General features: G+C 38.4%; 1 protein-coding gene and 1 long non-coding RNA gene across 2 annotated transcripts in view; both read right to left on the bottom strand.

Annotated features, from left to right (window-relative positions):
• LOC311630502 overlaps positions 1–21,731 on the bottom strand; it is a 760,408-nt gene that overhangs the window by 484,574 nt on the left and 254,103 nt on the right. The window lies entirely within an intron of this gene.
• TMC1 (transmembrane channel like 1) overlaps positions 11,230–21,731 on the bottom strand; it is a 270,648-nt gene continuing 260,146 nt past the window's right edge. Inside the window, exons 20-23 of the mRNA XM_084899506.1 lie at positions 20,262–20,387; positions 16,214–16,292; positions 16,063–16,114; positions 11,230–12,786 (exon numbers count right to left, since the gene is read on the bottom strand). Of these exons, the coding sequence (XP_084755632.1) occupies positions 12,764–12,786; positions 16,063–16,114; positions 16,214–16,292; positions 20,262–20,387 (280 nt within the window). The 3' untranslated portion in view covers positions 11,230–12,763. The remainder of the gene's footprint in view (positions 12,787–16,062; positions 16,115–16,213; positions 16,293–20,261; positions 20,388–21,731) is intronic.

The raw sequence follows: 21,731 nt of genomic DNA on the forward strand, positions 1-21,731 counted from the left end.
CAGTGGGAAGTACCGGCAGAGGTTTGGGAGGCAGAAGTTGGAAGACGGCGTCTGCTTTTCATTCCGGATCCTCTTAGCGTTTTTTCAGCATCCGGTAGCCAGCGTTCCAGCAACACCTTTTAGCACTCCCGCACCCACAGCTGAGTCCTATCAGCTGCTGGGTAGCAGTCCGAGGCAGTACCAGCACCTGTTATAGATGGTGCCTCCTGAGTGGTTTCAGGACTTGCCCAGAAAGGCCCCTTCTCCATACTCTGGGCCAGTGGTTGGCAAACTCATTAGTCAACAGAGCCAAATATCAACAGTACAACGATTGAAATTTCTTTTGAGAGCCACATTTTTTTTTAATTTATACTTCTTCTAACGCCAGTTCTTCAAAATAGACTCGCCCAGGCCGTGGTATTTTGTGGAAGAGCCGCACTCAAGGGGCCAAAGAGCCGCATGTGGCTTTCGAGCTGCAGTTTGCCCACCACTGCCCTGGGCCAACCATGTCAAACTCAAAGGCTAACATGGGTCAAATAAATGAGGCATGCTTGAGGGCTAGTAACCCTCATCACCTGCATTTATTCCTTCAATTAGAGGAGTTGTTGTTCCCAGCAGCTACTTAGCACAGAGCTACCTGGGTGTAACCAATTCCCTGTATTAGCTTCCCCTGTGTGAAAAACCTGGTAGTTTTTTACTGACTTCTGTCTGTCTCAAATCCTGAATATCCTGAATTTCAAGTTCACAAAATGAAGGAAACTGACCCAGTGAATAAAAAGTTAACCTTTTTTTTTTTTTTTTTTAGAAAACCATAGAAGAAAATAGAAGTGATTTTTTTAAACTTTAGAAGTGAGAAATTATAATAAAAGACTGACATGTTTGCTTGCATAGACATTTAAATTATTTTTTAATATGATTTTGTTGATTTCAGAGAAAAGAGAGGTAGAAACATCAATGATGAAAGGGAATCATTGGCTGCCTCCTGCACTGCCCCTATTGGGAATCAAGCCCTGACTGAAAATCAAAACATGAGCTCCTCGTTCATGGGTCCATGTTCAATCACTGAGCCACAGCAATCGGGCTAAATGCTTTAAAATTTTCAATTCAAAGAAAAAACACAATTGAAAAAGGAAATTTCAAGTTAGAAAAATATTGTAGTCATTATCTTAGTTTAAGCATTTATCAATTGCTTTATGGCAAGATTCTACAAACTGCTCTCTCTACTGTACTAAACCTCTTTCTAAACCATTCTGTACATTGTTGTCAAAGTTATATTTAAAAGAAAATTAAGTGCTATCACCTCCTTCTTTGAACTACTGGTCAACAAAGGGATTTTTAAATGTTTAACTTCAGAATCAAGCAAAGAAATGCATATTAAAGCAATAATATGTCTCTGCTAACTCTTCCTCTCCTGGATATAGCTTAAAATTGTCTTCAAGGAAAACTTTCCACAATCTTTTGATTGCCTAGTTACAGCAATTTTTAAAACAATATGCTAAATAAGTAAAACATAGAATAAAAAATAATAGAGAAATTCAATGAAACCAAGAGTTGGTTGTTCTTTGAAAAGATTAAAAATCGACAAACTTTTAGCTAGACTGATAAAGAAAATAAGAGACAAGACTCATCTAAAGCCACAAGTGAAAGAGGGAACGTTATTAATGATTTAAAAAAGTAAAAAGAATTATAAGAGTACTATGAAAAGTTGTATGCAAACAAATTGGATAACCTAGATGAAATGAACATATTTCTAGAAACATACCACCTACTGACACAAAATCATAAAGGAATAAAAATCTAAATAGACCTATAAGTAGTAAAAAGTATGAATCTGTAATCAAAAACCTCCCAACAAATAAAAGCCTAGAACCAGGTGGCTTTACTGACAAGTTCTACAAAGCATTTAAAGAAAAATTACCATCAATCTTTCTAAAACTCTTCCAAAAAATTGAACAGGAGAAAGCCCTTCCAAACTCATTCTATGAGGCCAGCATTACCCTAGCATTAGACAATTATAAGAAAAGAAAATTACAGATTAATACCCATGATGAATTGATGCAAAAATCCTCAAGAAAAATACTAGCAGACTGAATTCAATGGCATGATAAATGCATTACATAGCATAACCAACTGGGATTTATTTCTGGGATCCCAGAATAGTTCCACATACTGAAATAAGTCAGTGTAATATACCATGTTATTTGCATAAGGACAAAGGCCACATGATCATCTCAATTGATTCAGAAGAGTGTTTAACAAAATTCAATCCACTTTTACATTAAAAAAAAAAAAATCAACAAACTGGGGAGAGAAGAAAACCATTTCAATACAATAAATACCACACATGAAAAACCCACAGCAACAGGATTTCATCAATGGCAAAAGATGGAAAATTTCCCCCTAAGATCAATCAAAAACAAAAATGTGCACTTTCAGTAAGTTCTATTCAAGTGCAGTAGTCAGAGCACACTGACAAAAGTATGTATTATTAATTGGGGGTGGAAGAAGAATTTCTCAACACACTAATCTCTTCCTATACCAATACCACCATAGATATTGAATTACCGGAAGCCTAGCAGGCCTGTGACTTCGGCTACATTTGGCTTTTAATATAGACATACCTTTTACCTTTTATATTTTCACATTTTACCTGTCATTGTTATATATTTGAAGCAGATGGGACATTGCAGTCATAATTATCTAGTGTCATCTGGAATGAAAATCTGTGACTGGGCTTTTAAAATTGAGCTGGAGCCCAGCCGGTGTGGCTCAGTGGCTGAGCCTGGACCTATGAACCAGGTCACGGGTTCCATTCCTAGCCAGGACACATGCCTGGGTTTCGGGCCCAATCTCCAGTATGAGGCATAGAGGAGGCAGCCAATCTATGATTCTCTCTCATCATTGGTGTTTCCATCTCTCTGTCCTCTCCCTTCTTCTCTGAAATCAATAATAATATATAAAATAAATTAATTAAATAAAACTGAGCTGGAAATATATATTTTTAAAAGTATCTATATCTCCTACTTAATCACAAACTCTTTTGGGCATCATTCTTCTTTGTATACCTAGGCCCTGACACATAGTAAAGTGTTTAATAAATATTTTTGAAGACATTACTGAAAGGGTAACATTTTTGTGAATCCTGTAAATGTTGCAAAGGGAGGGCAGAAAACTGCTCACATATTATTGATAGGAAAGTAAATTGGTGCGCCTCTTTGGAACCCTAGTTAGCAACGTCTTATAAACATGTTCATAAGCTTTGACTGCACTTATAGGAATCTGGCCTTCAGTAATAATGAAAAAAAAAAAAAGCAAAGCAAAACAAAATAGTTGGAAACAAACTGCATGTCTACCCACAGGGAATTGTAAAATATATTACAGTTCAGTCATTAGGTGAAAAATTAACTCTCCATTAAAAATACATTTTGAATAAGGGTTAGCATTATGAAAAATTTCTGATGGCATAGCCTATGTTAAAGGTAGCATTCAGAAAAATTATGACAATAATATGAAACATATGGATTAAAAACTGGGAAGAAAATAGCACCAAAACTGTAACAGTGTTAGTTTCTTCTCAAATTATGTAAAGCATGGTTTTGTAGATTGCGTTGCTTCCGGTCTTTACATTTGTATCAGAATTACATGCATTTTCTAAGATTTTATTTCCTTCAACTACCTATTTAGTTGCAGGAACCTAACAGGGGATAGATTGTGGAAAATGTAATCTGGGAACAAATTCTACTTTCAGGTTTTAGCTCACAGCAAGCATGAATTTCAGGGACCCTCTTACTTTTAATATATAAAATGTTTTACAAGTTTCATACACATGCTTAATGTAAGTAAATATTGCAACAGCCTTTGGAAAAAATGAGAAGGGAGAGGAAGAAAAAACAGTAAGTTGAAATTACAATAAAATAACGACTCAAGGAGACTTAAAGACATTAAAACATTAGTAAACATGCCAGCCAGTGACCAACCCCCACAAGAGAGGGAGGCCATCTTGGACCTCCCAGCTAAGCCCAGCCACCAGTCTTTGAAATTGTGGCTACATGGAAGTCATGTAGTGGTTTCTCTCAAAAAAGAAAACTTGCAATGCTCCATAAGGGGAAATGGTTTCTCTATGACCTGATTATGGAGAGCATTTGGCACAAGCTCAACAATCTAGAAAACGTAATATTCACTCTGACTGCATTTCTTCTCGGAAAGGGATAGTGGAGAATACACCTTTTCCAGATACTGTACCTAATTTTACCCAGGATCCCCTGTTAGTCTGAATCGATAGTGGTCATTGAATGTTATTGTGCATAAATAAATCTAGGAAGTTTGTTTAAAATATTGATTTTAGGGCTCCACTCAGCAGAAATTAAGATTGAAAAAAATAAAAGGGTAGCATTTAGAAATTTGCATATTTAATGAGCATTTATGACTACCCTTCCCATTCCTACTAGTCAATCTGATGAAGATGATACATGTGGCCTGTTTATTGAGAAATAGTCTCTTAAACGCTTCTCGGAATAGTCTCATGCTATACATTGCTCCAAAAAATGCTCCCAATTTTGAGGCCTTCCTTAAAGTTGAATGAACCTGAGAATTCCTGGAATTTCTGATTCTTTACTCTTTAATTCAAAAGATGGATATCTATTGGACATTTGGAAACTCCGTAATAATCTAAACGTACACATGGTGAAAGCCAGGGGGCAGATGGGCACATGGAAACAAGCCAAGAGGTAACTCTTGTGCCCCTGACCCGCCACACGCAGCAGTGCCTGAGGAGGTGGTGGGCTGCCACCTGGTGACGGCAGGAAGCATGAGCACTTAGGTCTGAGATGGGACAAGGGCAAAAGAACATGAGAGGACCACAGCCAGACCCCTTCCAGACTTTGTCTTCAGTTTCCTTGAAAACTATTAAGATATTTGAGCTACTAATTTCTTTATTCCGATTATTCATAATTTATCTATTCTGATTATTCATCATTTCACTTGATTTCAATTGGCTAGCAAAAAAATATTAGTATTGTGGTCTCTTTCGTTTTCAAAGACAGAAGTGTCCGGCACATAGTAGGTATTCAATAAACATATGTTAAATTAATGGATGATGCAATTTGCAGAAGAACAGAGTTTGCTTTTGTTTGGGACTGCCCACTTTCCATAAGTCAAAATTATGCAAACCCAATCACATTTACCATTAAGAAAATGTTATAATTGAAGATTAGATTTGCTATCACAACCCTGATATACAAACTTTGATAAAGTAACTATATGCTAATTTTTTATTTAAACCAATCAGAGAGGAAAGAATCAGCTTTAATAAGGCACTTTTTTTTTTTACTGGAATATTGTGCAAATTATCCTAACATAATAGAAGACTAGGAGATATTCATCAGATATTAGACAAACAGATCAAGGTTAAGTTTTGTATTCTCATTGCATGTTTACCTGCTCATCTGTATAAAAATTGGATATATACTATACTGCATATAAAATTGGAATTCAGTTATTCAAAATCTGTGTATTTTGTGTGTTTTGTATAATTACTTATCTGACTATTTTCCAGGGTCAGAAATATATATCAAAGTCAAGATATATGTTATCACTACTACCGTAGTCACCAATTTTTAACTTTCACCAATTTTTAACAATTTAGCTAGGCATTTTAAAGATAATTGAAAGTAAAATATTAATAATTTAGCTAGGCATTTTAAAGATAATTGAAAGTAAAATATTAATAACTTAGCTAGACATTTTAAAGATAATTGAAAGTAAAATATTAACAATTTAGCTAGGCTTTTTAAAAATATATTTCATTGATTTTTTTACAGAGAGGAAGGGAGAGGGATAGAGAGTTAGAAACATCAATCAGCTGCCTCCTGCACACCCCCTACTGGGAATGTGCCGGCAACCAAGGTACATGCCCTGACTGGAATCGAACCTGGGACCTTTTAGTCCACAGGCCAATGCTCTATCCACTGAGCCGAACCTGATAAGGCTAGGCTTTTTCTTTCTTTCTTTTTCTTTTTCTTTTCTTTCTTTTTTTTTTAAGCCATCTTAAGCCAGTCCAGAGTGACTCAGTGCTTAAGTGTCAACCTATGAACTAGGAGATCACAGTTCAATTCCCAGGTCAGAGCACATGCCTAGGTTGCAGACCTGATCCCCAGAAGGGAATATACGAAGGCAGCTGACCTCTCATCATTGATGTTTCTATCTCTCTCTCTCTCTCCCTCTCCCTTCCTCTCTCTGAAATGAATAAAAAACATTTTTAAAGCCATCTTGAAAACTGAGCTACGTCGCAGTTTGAATCCCAGGGATGTCATTTCAACAAGCTTCGTCCATATGGGAACGCCTGCTGTGAGAACTCCTAGCACACACGGAGCTGCACAGGCCAGAGCCTGCGTGGAGCGCTTCCCAGACTTCCCCTCAGCCAGCCCTCACCGGGCTTCAGGGAGGCACTGTTCCTCTCCAGGCTTTACCGGGGAGGACACTGAGTCTACAAGACAGTCTGCTCTCCCCCAGGTCAGCAGTGAACACATGGCAACCCTGGAATGCCATGTGGACCTTGGACTCCGGATCCCATGCTCTTCTCCATGGATCCACATGGGACAGCCTGGAGCTGCCGCAGGGACATGTCTGGGCCACTGGCCTTCAAGAGCTCAAACTCTACAGGGGAAAGAGGCGCATGAATCAATAGCTGAGAGATGATGATGAGCAGGCGGAGGAGGAAGAGGAAGGAAATGGGAAGGGGAAGGGGGAGTCACAGTGCTAAGATAAAGCCATGAAGCCTATGCTGCACCATCAGGCATAACCTCACAGAGGAGACTACCCGGCCCCCAGGCCCTTTTCCTTGCAGGTGCAGCTTCTCTCCTTCATGACATTATCTGCAATACAGGGGCCCCCTGGCACCACCTCAAGGCCCGCTGTGAGGAGCAGCAGTGGAGCCAAGTGGGGTACTCAGAGCCTGTGTTAGGATAATTATGACGAAGGAGGAGTAGGTTATTAAAAGGGACTGAAAAGATCAGAAAGTCTTCTTGATAGATTTAGGTTCCAGCTGAGCCTAGAAAGAAGAGTTGTTATTTGAAAACAAACAAACAAGCAAAAACAAAAAATCTAGAGTCTAGATGCAGCCAACAAAGCATTTTTCAAATAGCAGGAACAACTAGGAAATGAAACAACAAACAGAACACATCCCAGTTCAGGGTGTGGTGTGTGGGCTGATGGATTAAGAAAGAGGTACACAGAGATTCCAAGGGAAGTAGAGAAAATAAAGCTGGAAACTGAAGTGAGACCTAGATCCTAAGCTGGAAAGGCATCTTTAGATACCTCTGGTCATAGGGACTAACCATTGCTTTTCTGTTACCTAAGTGAAAAGGCGTTTCTTGTCTCATAATCCTATTTTTCTTTCTATTTTAAATTTAAAATTTGAATTCTAAGCCTATAATACTCCAAATGACTCCAACCTATATGTTTTTGTTTCTCTACCTCTGCCTGGAGCACTTATCATGGTAAAAAAAAAAAATCAAATTCAATTACTTACGTGCATAACACAAACACAAAATATAATTACATAAAAATCAGACTGGTAGGCTGTTATGCTGAAATTTAGGGCATTTGCTGTCTGGTTTACAGTTAGTGAAACAATTAACAAAATCAACCTTGTAGACAATCTCAGCAGGAAGAGATAACCTAAAATGTCATAGGATAATGGTTTCAATTGTTGCATGAATTAACTTCATGAAAAACTTTAGAAAAAAGTTTGAGCGCCCCCTTGTGGTAATAAATTTTCGGATAGGAACTGGAATCCAAATTCTTTGTGTTTGAGTGACCCAGGAGAGAATTTTTTTTTTTTTCCCCAGACAATAAGACCAGGAAAGTCCTGAAAAAATGTTTTCAGAATGTGCAAAAGAGGGGTGTTTATTTAAAGAACATTGAATATCAGAAATATCAGAGTGACCCTTGGACAGCATCCTGCTGACAGATGCAGTGTGTGTGTGTGTGTGTGTGTGTGTGTGTGTGTTAATGTGTGCTAATTACTAACATTTAAAATATTCTAGTACATGGTGTAACAATTCAGTTTTCCAGTTTCTCTTTAAATATCGGGAGATCCGGGAGCACTGGGTCTGCAATAATTAGCTAGATTTGAGTAGCTCACACTCCAGGAAAGTTCTCATTTCACCACATTTCCACTAGACCACTTCACTTACTGTGTTACTCTCTTGGTTGCTTTGGCTTCTGGGTTCATGATCCCTCTTAAAGGAAGAAGTACTTAGCAAAAAAACTCCAATGTTGAAAGAGCACAAATGTTTGGAAAAGGATTCTTCTGGTTCCCAGATTTGTCAATTCTTGGCTGGGCCACCTTGAGCAAAAACACTATATCATTAAGCCACTGCATTCTTTCATTCTCATCGTTTCTTGTATTTAAGCCAATCCTATGCTTTTTTGTCTTTTAACAAAATAGTGTAAAAATGGAGTATGTAGAGCAGGTATGGATTATACTCAAAACTCTTTTGAAAGTGGTGTTTATTTCTCTAAAACAAGGGAATTATGATTGAGCTTTCATCTATCTAGTCAGTGCATAGTGATTTAAACACCTTTTACGGAGTCCCACCCACTCCCCACACGAGGTCTTAAGCAATCAAAACCTTTCAAAGCACTGCCCTCTGGTTGACCCTTTCTTATCAGTTATGTTTCTGTTCTGATTCCATTGTCACCTTCTCAGACAAGCTTCCCTGATTACCTTGCTAAAGCAGCCTTCCCAGCCACTCTATCACATTTAATTCATTGTACCTTTCTTCTTAGTCATTGTCAGTAGCAGAAGTTGCTTTTGCTTCATTTTCAAACATTTACTTGTGTGTTTATTCAGTTTGTTTTTGTGATGGTTTATTGTCTATATGCTCTTTATGGAAAGAGATCTGATGTGTTCAATGCTGGGCTCCAGAGCCTAGTACAGTGCCTGACACTAAGTGCCCCACAGATACGCACTTTGTAGGGTAGTGCTTCCCACCCCATACTGAAGACTGGATAGTTATATATATTCCTACCTGTTATCTCCAAGGAGATTAGACCCAGTCAGAAAACGAATAATCATAACAACAACAACAAAATCACACGGCCAATGGGTAACACTTTTAGTTGGGAACATCAGGAACAGCACTTGAACTCAAACTTTGGCCCTCACTCCTAGTCCAGTGCTCTTTCCCTCCACCACTCAGCCCCCGCAATTATCTAGGCTCCTGCTGAGTTAAGATACATGGGGGCCCATCTGTGATAAAGGTCCAAAAGGCTGTTTTCACTAGGTCTTATCTATTGTTCCACTAGGGCCGTGGTCGGCAAACTGCAGTTCGAGAGCCACATGCGGCTCTTTGGCCTCTTAAGTGTGGCTCTTCCACAAAATACCATGGCCTGGGCGAGTCTGTTTTGAAGAAGCGGTGTTAGAGGAAGTTTAACTTTAAAAAATATGGCTCTCAAAAGAAATTTCAATCGTTGTACTGTTGATATTTGACTCTGTTGACTAATGAGTTTGCTGACCATTGCACTAGGGGCAAACAATCCCCATGGAATCACCTCACTCCACATTCAGTTGTGATCAGTTGAAATTCCAGCCATGGGTCCTTTTGCAGCGGGCCGGTTTTCATCTGCTGATGAACTATTTCAGGGTCACTTACACGTTTCTGAATTCCATCTCAAACATATTTATTAACACTGAGGTCAATAACCCAAACACCTTCCCCTTCAACCTATCTCCATGTGACTAATTCTCATTTCAGCGATGCCCTTAATTACTTCACAGAGTTTATAGGATGGTCAAGCAGAAAAATTGATTATACCATGACTGCAAATATTTTGAGCTCCTTAAAAACAAGGATGACAACCATGGTTACTGCTGAGCACTAGCTACATCCTAGGCACTGTACTATGTTCTATGCAGGCTTTATCTCTTTTGACCTCAAATAGAGAAGCCCTATGGAGTAGGACTCTTATTATCCCTATTTTAGAGATGAGAGATTTTGAGAGATTGAACAATTTCCTTAAAGTCACGTGACATGTGTCCATATTTGCCTATTTTAAATGAGGATGCACATTCCCATGAAATGTTTGGTTGACAAACAAACAAAACATCAACGCAAAATTGCTTAATTATGAGCAACATAATGAGCAATGTTTTGGTGCCTCCTAACCTGCAGTATGGAATCAAAAGATACCTTTTGCAGCTCTAATATTATCACTAATATTGCAAGCCAGCACTGAGCCCTGAGTCTGGCTGAGTCATTTAGATACATAAGTATGAACCAATGCCAAATTAGAATGAGCTAGCTATGTTTATTCAGCATCTACCTTCAAAAGTTCCAAAGTTTTGTAAAAATATCCAAAGTCATATTAAGCAATTTTATTTTTTTATTGCAAATCCTGTATTCCTGTTTCCAGCAGAAACCACACAGCACAGAGAATAAAGCTGGGGAGCTCCTTCTTTTTGGTGCAATGCTTCATTGAAAACAGTCCCATCCTCCCAAAGCAACTTCCCAAACCCTGCAAATCCTGACCCATAGTGTTTCTGCCTACTGCAATGGGAAGGTCACCTGATTTGTGCTTGTTTTATTTATTCTTTTCTATATAAAAGGGGCACAATTATATCCTATCTCACTGGAAATCATAGTTAGAATTTTGCTTTCCCTTTGAAGATTAAGGCATCAAAAATAGCTGCCAATTAATAATTATCCAGCATATTGGTGAATATGTTTTCCTATCTGAAGTACTACATGATCTTCAATTAGTCTTTCCATTTCTTTCTCATTGCTTAACTTAAGCATAATGTGCTAGCTGGTGCAGAATATGTTTGTCTACAAAAGAAATCTAGTTAATAAAATGGACTATAATAATGGGGTCTTATTAAAACGATGTATCTAGGTCCACAGGTACTTGTCCATGTACTAGTATGGAAATATTTTCAACAGCTGTCTGGAAATTGAAAGGGTAAATTTTTCTTAAAATTCTTAACTTAAATAAGGTAGGTATTTAGGTGCAATGAAAATCAAACTTATTTTTAACTTAGAGAAAGATGGAAATTGCATACCATAAGCATTTGTTCAAAAAAGTACGTTGCTCTTAGGAGATGAAATCCTTGGGGGACAGTTAGTTTGTCATCTCTCATCATCTTCCTTATAAATTAGATCAAGAATAAGGGAGTGTAATTCCCATTGTAAATTTGGCAACACACATAAACCAATTCCCTAATCTTATTACTGCACAGTACTCCAATGATCCAAGTAAAAATAAGCACTAGCTTTATTAAATCATCTTCATTATAATCTAATGAGACAATAAAATCAGCATATCAACAAATAATTTCATTTCTTACATCATAGTAATATTTTCATGCAGATAACAGAAGTTTTTGTTTCACAATGCAACTGCTGTAAGTTAAATTGATTCGATTTAATTAACAAGCATTGATTCAGAGCCTACCTGTGCACAGCACTATACTAGGTGTACAAAAGAGATAGAAGATAAGATTCCCTGCTCATTGGAAGCTTACAATCTGGATAGGAAAGATCCACACATACAAGAGACAATAAAGAAACATTACAATTCGCAGGAAAGTCAATAAATTAATAAAATCTGAATTAAAAACACAAGAGTCCAAATGAAGACTATCAAGGGAGTGATACAATTGGGAATAAAGACTAGTCTGGATAATTTGACCGGAGGAAGCAAGCCTGGAATTTGGTGTGATGGAGCACATGGGTTGGTAGAAGAACAGGGTGACCATTTGATAGCCAGTAACAGATAGAAAAGGAGATATTCAAAGACAGGGCAATACAAACCAGCAAGTCAATTGCAGGGAATGGCAGGCAAATTGGCTTACCTCTGGAAAAGGACATGAGCTAGGAGATGTAATTGAAGTCACTCAGGCCGGCTAAGAACATTCCAAGTCAAGTTAAACTTTAAATAGATAATTATGCTTAAGCACATCTATAAGCTGAAGCTCCACCCCCCTATAAAAGTATTTTTCCTAACCTTAACAAAAAGCAAAGCAAAACTATGCAATACGAGAATCTAAACTCAGGAGATATGATCATTGGAGGTCAAATGATCAGACTGTGATATAATAGCAATCACTTGTGGTATCTTTTTTTTTTTTTTAACTCATAAAAGTTGGGTTGTCTAAGACCCATGTACCTCCTCAGCCTTGTGTTGATCTGGTCCTTAATTCACTTAGATATTTCTTCAAAAACAGCCATTTTATTTTATATTAAATCCAGCAGCAAATAAAAAGGCCTTGGGTGTATGCTTGTGTGGGTCATGGACGGGAAGACAAGTAGGAAAAAAAAAGATAAAAAACAGTGTGTTAATGAATGCTTAAAATGAGTACTTAATAAAGATATCTCTAAACTTGGAAAAAGAAGGTATAGTAGTCCTGCTCCCAGACAAGAACACTAAGGCAGAAGAAATATACAAAGTGAAATGAGCATAAGGTTTCCAAATTAAACTATATTACTGAACCAAGTCCTCTTTTAAATTCAATTTGTTAGAGAAAAAAATAATGTCAAGGAAATGGGTCAGGGGAGAAAATGGCAGTGCGGGAACAAACCCTTAATTTGGATTAAGGTGGAGATCCTTCTTGTCTCAGTAGGTCTGGTGTTGACTTATTGACCAGTCTGACCTTGATAATCCAGCAGAGTCAAAACAGGAGCATAGCAACTCCACAATGCTTGTTCCTGGGCCTTCATATAAGTCATTGCCTTTAAAGAGCAAGGAGAAGAGTACTTCTGGGTCCCCGGCATCTCTGTGAAAGTTACTGGCCACCAGCAGCTGCAGCTGTTCAAAATAAATACATTAATTAATAATAAAAGAGAGAGAAGATAAGAAGGAAGCAAATAAAGATGTTGCTTTCAGTGAGCTTAATGATTCTGAATGAGGTACCTTAAATCTATATTTTCCAAATGTGTTGCACATTGAATTTCTTTTTTTAATTAATCAAAAATTTTAAAAATGTACTTTCAATGATTTCAGAGAGGCAGGGAGAGGGAGTGAGAGAGAAACATCAATGATGAGAGAGAATCACTGTTGGGATGATTCCTGCATGACCCCTACTGAGGATTGAGCCTACATTACAACCCAGGCATGTACCCTGACCGGGAATTGAACAGTGACCTCCTGGTTCATAAGTTGATGCTCCACCACGGAACCACACCAGCCAGGCCAGTTTCCTTTTTTAAGGTTATTTTTAAAATATTTATTGCTGAGAGTATTATAGTTGTCCTTCCCTATTGCTTCCCTCCATCCAGTTCCTGTCCCTCCCCAAGCCTTCACCACCCTATTGTCTATGTCCATAGGTAATACATATATACATATAAGTTCTTTGGTTAATCTCTCCCCCCTCATACTCCTTTCCCTATGAGATTTGTCAGTCTGTTCCATGTTTCCATGCCTCTGTTTCTATTTTATTCATCAGTTTATTTTGTTCGTTAGATTCCACATATAAGTGAGATCGTGTGATATTTGTCTTTTTCTGTCTGGCTTATTTCACTTAACATAATAATCTCTCTCCAGGTCCCTCCATGCTGTCTCAAAGGGTAATAAGTTCTTATCTTTTTACAGCTGCATAGTATTCCATTGCATAAATGTACCATAGCTATTTTTATCCATTCATCTACTGAGGGATGCGTGGGCTATTTCCAGATCTGAACTATTATAAATAATGCTGCTATGAACTTAGGGGTGCATATATTTGTCTGACTTGATTCTTAAGATATAGTCCTAGAAGTGAGATCACAGTGGTTAAATGGGAGTTCCGTTTTTAATTTTTTGAAGAAACTCCACACTCTTTTCCACAGTGGCTGCACTGTTTCTCTCTCTATCCCTTCCCCTCTCTCTAAAAAGTTAATTTAAAAAAAATCCTCTGGTGAGGGTTTAAAAAACAAATAAATAACATAAATAAATAAAATGGGCAAAGAACCTGAATAGACATTTTTCCAAAGATGCATACAAATGGCCAAGAGGTACTCAATATCATGTAGTTAATCATCACAGAAATGAAAATTAAAACTGCAATGAGATACCATTTAATACCTATTAAAATGTCCATTACCAAAAAGACAAGAGATAAGTACTGATGAGCATGCCAAGAAAAGAGAACCCTTTGTACACTGCTGGTGAGAATGTAAACTGGTACAATTACTGTAGAAAATACTATAGAGATTCCTTAAGAAATTAAAAATAGCCCTAGCTGGCTTGGCTCAGTGGATAGAGCATCAGCCTGCGGACTGAAGGGTCCCAGGTTTGATTCCAGCCAAGGGCACATGTCTGGGTTGAGGACTCCATCCCCAGTAGGGGGCATGCAGGAGGAAGCCAACCAATGATTCTCTCTCATCAATGATGTTTCTCTCCTTCTCCCTTCCTCTCTGAAATCAATAAAGAAATATTTTTAAAAATTAAAAATAGCACTATCATATGATCCAGCAATCTTACTTCTGGATATATAGCCAAAGAAAATTAAATCATTCATCAGTATTCCCACATTTATTCTAATATTATTCACAATAGCCAATGTATGCAAACTACCCAAGTCTCTATTTTGTCTCACAATGGATAAATGAATTAAAAATGTGATATATATACAGGACCTTCTGGAAAAAGCCAGGGCTTCAGGGAAACCTGGATCCTGGGTGCCTGACAATGGCTGGAGGGAAGCCCGGGTCCCGGGTGCCGGAGGGAAGCCGGTGCCAGCAGCCAAGAGAAGGAATGCCTACTCTCACATGTATGTTGTGCATCGGGCCTCTAGTTAATTAATAAATAATAAATAATAAATAATAAACTGTTTTTGTGTACTCATAACTATAAACTGACTTTTGCCTACCCCTGTGTGGTGTGTGTGTGTGTGTGTGTGTGTGTGTGTGTGTGTGTGTATGAGTGTATGAGTGTATGTATATGAGTGTGTGTGCGTATATATCCCAATGTCCCAATGGAATAGTATTTAGCCTTATAAAAGAAGGCAATTCTGCCATTTGTGAAAATATAGATGAAATGAGCGGACATTATGCTAAGTGTCATAAGCCAGACAGAGAAAGACAAACACTACTGCATGGTATCTTTTATATGTGTAATCTAACAATAGCAACAAACTTGACCTCAGAGAAACAGAGAGGAGAATGGTGGTTGTCAGCAGCATGGGGGACAGGGGAAGAGGGGAAGGGTGGTGAAAGGGTATGGATTTTTAGTTATAAGATGAATGAGGTCTGAGCCTGTGATGTACAACATAGTCACTGTATATAGTAATACTGTACTATATAGCTGAAATTCTCTAAAAGAACAGAACTTAAGCATTCCCCCCAAAACAAATAAAAAGGTAAATATGTGAGGTGCTGGATGTATTAATTCCCTCAATAGTGAGAATCCTTTCATAATGTATGTGCTCATCAAATCATAACATGTACACTTTAAATGTATTACAATTTTATTTGTGAATTATACCTCAATAATGCTGAAAAAAATGTAATGCATTTAAGAAAAAAAGTGGCTTAGTGACAAAAAAAAATCTAAGGAAAACGTAACTACTTTTCCATGTGGAACACAAAGCAGAGTAATTTTGACAAATAGAAATATGCTTGGCTCTAATATTTTAAAAATTAACAATATTAAAAAGAAAGGAAGGTTAATGAATCAGAAAAGGCTTTGACAATCAATGGTGGTGAGCTCAGAGGCCCTTCATGGGATACTCCCAGTGTGTTTTTCTAGGTACAAAAATGTTCAAATGGGCAGAAGAGAGTCTGCTTTTGTATCTTATTTGTATATGACTATATTGTGGGGATTTTTGTTTTGGTTTTTATTTTTCCAGTCATTTTGCAAGATCACTTTTCTGTCACTACTGCTGAGTTGACATCCTGTATGTTCCTTTCTCCCGCTGGGACAACAAGCAAACCCCTGGAGAAGATGCCTGAGAGAGCTAGGAGGGCAGACAGCAGGAATGGGGAATGAGTTGCTTAGTTAGGGTAATTATGCCACTGGGCGGCAAATGCCCCATTTAAAGAAAGAAGAGAGATCACACTGTGTGTAGGCAGAGAAGAAAATTGCAAACATAAACACATCTCCAACCTGCTCGAGCCGCTGCCATCTTCTTGTTTCGCAGTTTGTTCTCCAGAGCTTGCTACACAATGAGAACGGGGGGAAGAAAAACATGAAATTTGCTGGTGTTTCCCACTACCTCCATAAAGGCGGTAATTCTGTGAAATACATTGTAACCCACCTGTTTCATCTTCCTTTGTAGATCCAGGTTGGCTGCCTTCTGGCCCTTTGCGGTAGCATTCAGATAATAGATGGTCAAACTAAATTTTTAAAAAAGATAAGATAGATGGCATTTTTTTTCAGTTTCTTATTATTCCTCTCCAATTTACAGCCAGTCATAGAATGTTGGCACTGGAGTAGACTTTAAGGTATATTCTACTCTAAACCTCTTATTTTGTAGATAAAAGACAGGGTGAGCCTTAGCCAGTTTGGCTCAGTGGATAGAGTGTCGGCCTTGGGACTGAAGGGTCTTGGGTTCAGTCAGTCAAGAGCATGTACCTTGGTGTCATTAATGTCCCTCTCTCTGTGTATCTCTCCCTCCCTTATACTTTCTAAATATCAATGGAAAAATATCTTCAGGTGAGGATTAACAACAATAACCAGAAAGACTGGTTGAGGCACAGAGAGGTTAAAGAAGCTCACTCAGCTACACGGGGACTGGCCAGGAGAGAACCTGGGATGTTGACCCTCGAGTCTTGCTCTCCACAGCCAGGGGCTCTGTTCACTGTGCCTCGCTGCTGAATGTTGGCCTCTTCTTGGAAATGTATTAACAACGGTTTAAATTATAGTTGAACGTAACATTTTAAATGGACGTCAATGGCCTCCAAGAGAATGGACTAACTACTGCAGCTTAGGAAATGCGTCGAATAAAGAGGAAACTGACTTTCTGCCTTCAATTCCTTCCTTTGGCTTTTATAACTAAGAATATAATCCTGTGTCATAATTAATTAACATACATTTTTTTTTCCGTGTATTGTTTGTATTTCTTCCACCTTCAAAAAGAAGATTCTTTAAAAAGGAATATTCTTGCCTTTAAAGTGACATTTACATTTCTAGGAAGAGCAAATTCCAGCCAAGCATTGCTGCAAAAATCAATATGCTCATCTTTACTTAAAGCAAAACAAATAAACAAAAAGAAAGAAAAAATGCAATTTAAAAAAAGTAACTGGCATTGCTCTTTGTTGCAAATAACTGGATACTGAAGACATTTCCTCTGCTCACCAACGTGCCAGATTATATCCTTTGTGAGCCATCTGGTGCTGGCAGCACAATTACTGATATGGCTTAGCTGAGTTTGTTTACCTCCTATGTGAGTGGCAGGAGTTTGAATGAAATTACATACATGAAAGCATTAGGTACAGTATCTGGCATAAAGTCGATGTTCAACAAATGTGTGTGTGTGTGTGTGTGTGTGTGTGTGTGTGTGTGTGGCACGTGTGTGTGCATGTGGCACGTGTGTGTGCATGTGTTATCTATAATAATAAAAGTATAATATGCAAATAGACTTAACGGCCGAACAGTAGAACTACCGTTTGCACGCCCTTCTGGATGACATTCCGGACGACCTTCTGGATGAAGCTAGGGCTGTGAAGGTCTACTCTTGCCCGAATTTCGTGCATTGGGCCTCTAGTAGTAGTATAAAGCTTTTCTTAGAGTAGTGCCCAGAATAGGAGGGGAAACTCAGAGACCTCACAAGTCATTTGCAGTGCTCAATTTCTCTGTTCATTCTCCACTTCTTTTCCCATCTTGTGAAGTACCTTAAATGTGTATTCTTTATAAATCATTTTCTCATCTCCAAAGGAATAAACTTCCTGCATAGAGCTAACCTAAACTCTACTCAGTTACCCCAAACCACCTAAGATTATTTAATAGGACCCACTGGGGAAATTCAAAAGGCTTTTAATGTTCTCTAATGAAAGGCAATAAAAAGCCAACCTAGTTGCTTGGGCCCCATAAAGTGGAACAAGAGACCTCAGGATTTAAAAAATAAAATCACCAACAAAACTGAAATTTGGCTTTTAAATGAGAATCTGAGAACTGAAATTAACCTTGCAGTCTCTCTATCTGACCTTCTTCTATCCCGCCTGCTTTCCTCTAGACCCAGTCACTCTATATGAGGTAGGCGAATGGTGGCCTCCAGGGCAAATCTGATTCTTGGCCTGTGTCATAAGGCCCATGAGCTAAGAATTTATATAATATCCTCAATTTTACTTCTTGGTCCACAAAGCCTAAAATATCTTGGTCCTCTGCAGCCCTTTAAGAACAAATCTGCTTACCCTGGGAATAGAGCATCCCTGACACGTGCCTTCCAGTCCTGAACATGCCCACTCATCCCAAACTCCGTGCTTGGTACTGCAAATGAGTGGGGGAATAAGAGGTAGGAAACACACATGGGTTTGAACTCACTTATTAGTCATTAGATTTGGGGAAGATCTTCATGTGCTAGCAATAATAAAGGCCAACTTCTTCTTAAGATTCTTGTGCAAATTAAATGAGTTAATATGTGGGTAAGCACCTGCAGCAAAGGCCATGTTAGCTCCTTTTCTGCACCCCACGACAGCTTATGAAAGACTTAGCTAGTGGCACTGGAACACTGTTGCTCCTTTGCTTAAAAATAAATCTATCAACTAGTTAAGAATATAGTCATAAAACCTGACATTAAGTTGTGTGTGTGTGTGTGTGTGTGTGTGTGTGTGTGTGTGTGTGTTTGTTTGTAATGAGATCTCATTTATACCATCACAGGGCTTTGACTTTTAAAAGCTGCAGGATACAAAACGTTTGCAGAAGCCGCTCTATTGTGAAAACATAGAGCGGGAAAACTCACGTCAAGGCCATCTGGGAGAACATGCTGCCTCCTGCTTGTCATTTTCCAACACATCTGCACCAGGGACTTACTATCAGATCCTAAATACCACCCCATGACCCAGGTTTTAGTGGATAATAGTCACCTTTCTGAAGAATAAAGAAATATCTAAGCTATAGTCTCTTACTTTCTTAAGAAATTAGAATGGGATTTTGCAGAAAAGTTTCAGGTATCCAATTGAAATGAAACAAGTTGAGCTCCATTTCCCCTAATTGAAAAATACTAGTCTCTAAAAATAAAATAGTAATCTGTTTCCTGTTTAATTATCCCCCATAGTCTAGCACCTCTCCTTCAAAGGAGGCATCAGGTGTAAAGGGGTGAATGTTGGATTTACGGTCCAAGTCCTATGATTAGTATTTTGCTCTGGTCTCATATGGGGGAAATCACTTCCCCCCTCTGTCAGTTTCTTCATTTATATAACACATGCCTTCGCTGATGTGGCCTGCGACCATGACCATCACTAAGACAATGGGAACAAGGTGCCTCAGACCCAGCTCATTTACCTCAAACTGTTGGGAGGTGTCTCACTAAGATTTCCTTTCATTGAAATGAATCCAACCCCTGTGTCAGCCTTGTTTCCAGTGTCCCTGAGGATGGTTTCATACGTGCCCTTCTTGACTGAGAGCAGTGGCAGTTCCAAACGTTCTATTGAGGAAAGTCTTGGGGAATAACGATAGCTTTTCCACAAAAGTCATATATTTTTACTTAGAATCTAAGTTTATCTGTGGTGGCCAAGAGTCTGAAGCCAGTGAAAGGAACATGGAAACAAAAGCTCCCTCCCAAGTTCTCCTCTAAGTATCACCTCTGACTTTGAAGGGACCAACTGGGTGACCTTTCCAAGACCTTCTGGTCCTCTGGACCTATTACTACAGACACACAGCTACTGACGGCTTCCTAGGTACCAGGACACGGTGATTTTTTAAATCCCCTTAAGCCCTGATCCCTGAAACATATTCTCAACTGGATTATTAACTTAGAGGCTCATCACTTCTGTGTGTGCACAGCCATCTGCTCTATGGAACAAGAAGAGAAGGGGGGAAGCTCAATGTGCTGATTACATCTAGCATTTGGCCCTTATGCTTCCCTTGCTTGTAGCTGTTTATCGATCATTATTTTGGTTACTTGGGAACAAATCTCATAATCCTAGGCAGGCAAAGACAGATGCAGATGGCTGTGAATTATGTCCAAGAGGATCTGAATAGGGCTCATAAACATTAGCCTCTCACGACCATGGAAATCAGCACTGAATCAGGTTAGGCTCTAGCACAGCCGCTGGAGAGAGGGAGAGAGCAGAGAAGGCTGAAATGGAAAGAGTGCCAAGAAGCACATGACAAAGGCCCTTTCTCTGAGCAGAGAAAGCACTTACACCATCACCAAAACCACAGCGATGACCAGTCCAGGATTAGAGAGCTGTCTCAAGATCTTCGCCATCCAGCTTGGGAAATCATGCTCCAGTGTTTCTCCAATGACTTCAAACATCCTATTTTTGCCACTGGAGAAAAAAAAAAGAAGCTTATTTAAAACATATGGGAACCATGGTTACAGAAAAAAAGAATAAGAAAAACTAGAAATCTTTTGCAAACACTGCCTAGATACTCGTTAAGGTTAGGAATCTGATGTTTCGCTATAACTCATGGATGAGATGTGATACATTTCATCCCAACATAAACACATAATCAAAGCCTGTAGGAAATTCACCACAGAATCAGGAGACAAATTGTAAAAGCTGTATGTCTAAGATTTTGATTGAACTGTGTTTTATAAATAGCTTATCAGTCTACCCCTCAGCCAGCTCTCCTTATAGAAGAACACTTTCTTTGGGCTGAATAAACAGAGTGCTCAGTTTTTTTAATTTGCTATGGAGATGAGCATAAGGAATAGCTTAATGGAATCAAATCCAAAAATAACCCAATACATCTTTTCCGTGCAATAGCTTCTATCTATCTCATTTTCCACCAAATCTCCTTGATGAGAGCTATTAATAGGTAACCACACGGAATGATGAGTCCTTCCTCTCTCAGTATTTCTTCTGGGCAGGTCTTTAAAAAGTACCAATTCAGTTCCATTGCCAAGCACATAAAATGGGAGGAGAAGGAAAAACGAGCTTTAAAAGCCAAGGTCCTAAATGGGCTCATTTTCAACCCATTAAAATGAGACCAAAACACTATAAACTAGAAAAATGAGAAGAGATGTCTGTCTTAACTTAGTACATAATATTAAAATTATAAAGCAATATCCATCCTGCTAACTTATTTTTTTGTTATGCATATTGATTTTACTATGAAAAGATGTAATTTTCAGAAAAGACCCTAGGCGTTTTTATCACAAAGTTTTATGTATCTTCAGAATAATGGTTGGTGTAACACAACATAATCTCTTAGCTTCACTATTTTTTTATCTTTCAACATTCTCAATTACTAAATGAACATCCTCAATTACTAAATGAACATGAGCCAATCAATTTCTTTCTCCTGATCTAATAATATTTTCCAATAGCCTGAGAATGACTCCATAATTATCTTCTCAGGTGTGGCTGGACTACTGAGGTATAAATTTTTATTCACAATAAAGAGTTCCACACTAATTAGAAAAGCCTAAGGTACATAAAGGAGAATGAAGTTTATAGACAAGATGATAGCAATTTATCACCTCCGCTAAAGTTTATTATCTTCAATATCTATATCCCAGTCATAGGGAATATAGCCGCTGTGAAAAGGTAAATGAGGAGAGAAGATAAGACAATCTACTCTCCCTTCTCCAGCTTGTCTGGCTGGAATGTGGTTAGAATGGGAATTAGGAATTGGAATTGTACAAAATATACCCTACCTACAAAGGT

The sequence above is a fragment of the Pipistrellus hanaki genome (assembly GCF_964339955.1).
Source record: "Pipistrellus hanaki genome assembly, chromosome: 11".
Lineage (NCBI taxonomy): Eukaryota > Metazoa > Chordata > Mammalia > Chiroptera > Vespertilionidae > Pipistrellus > Pipistrellus hanaki.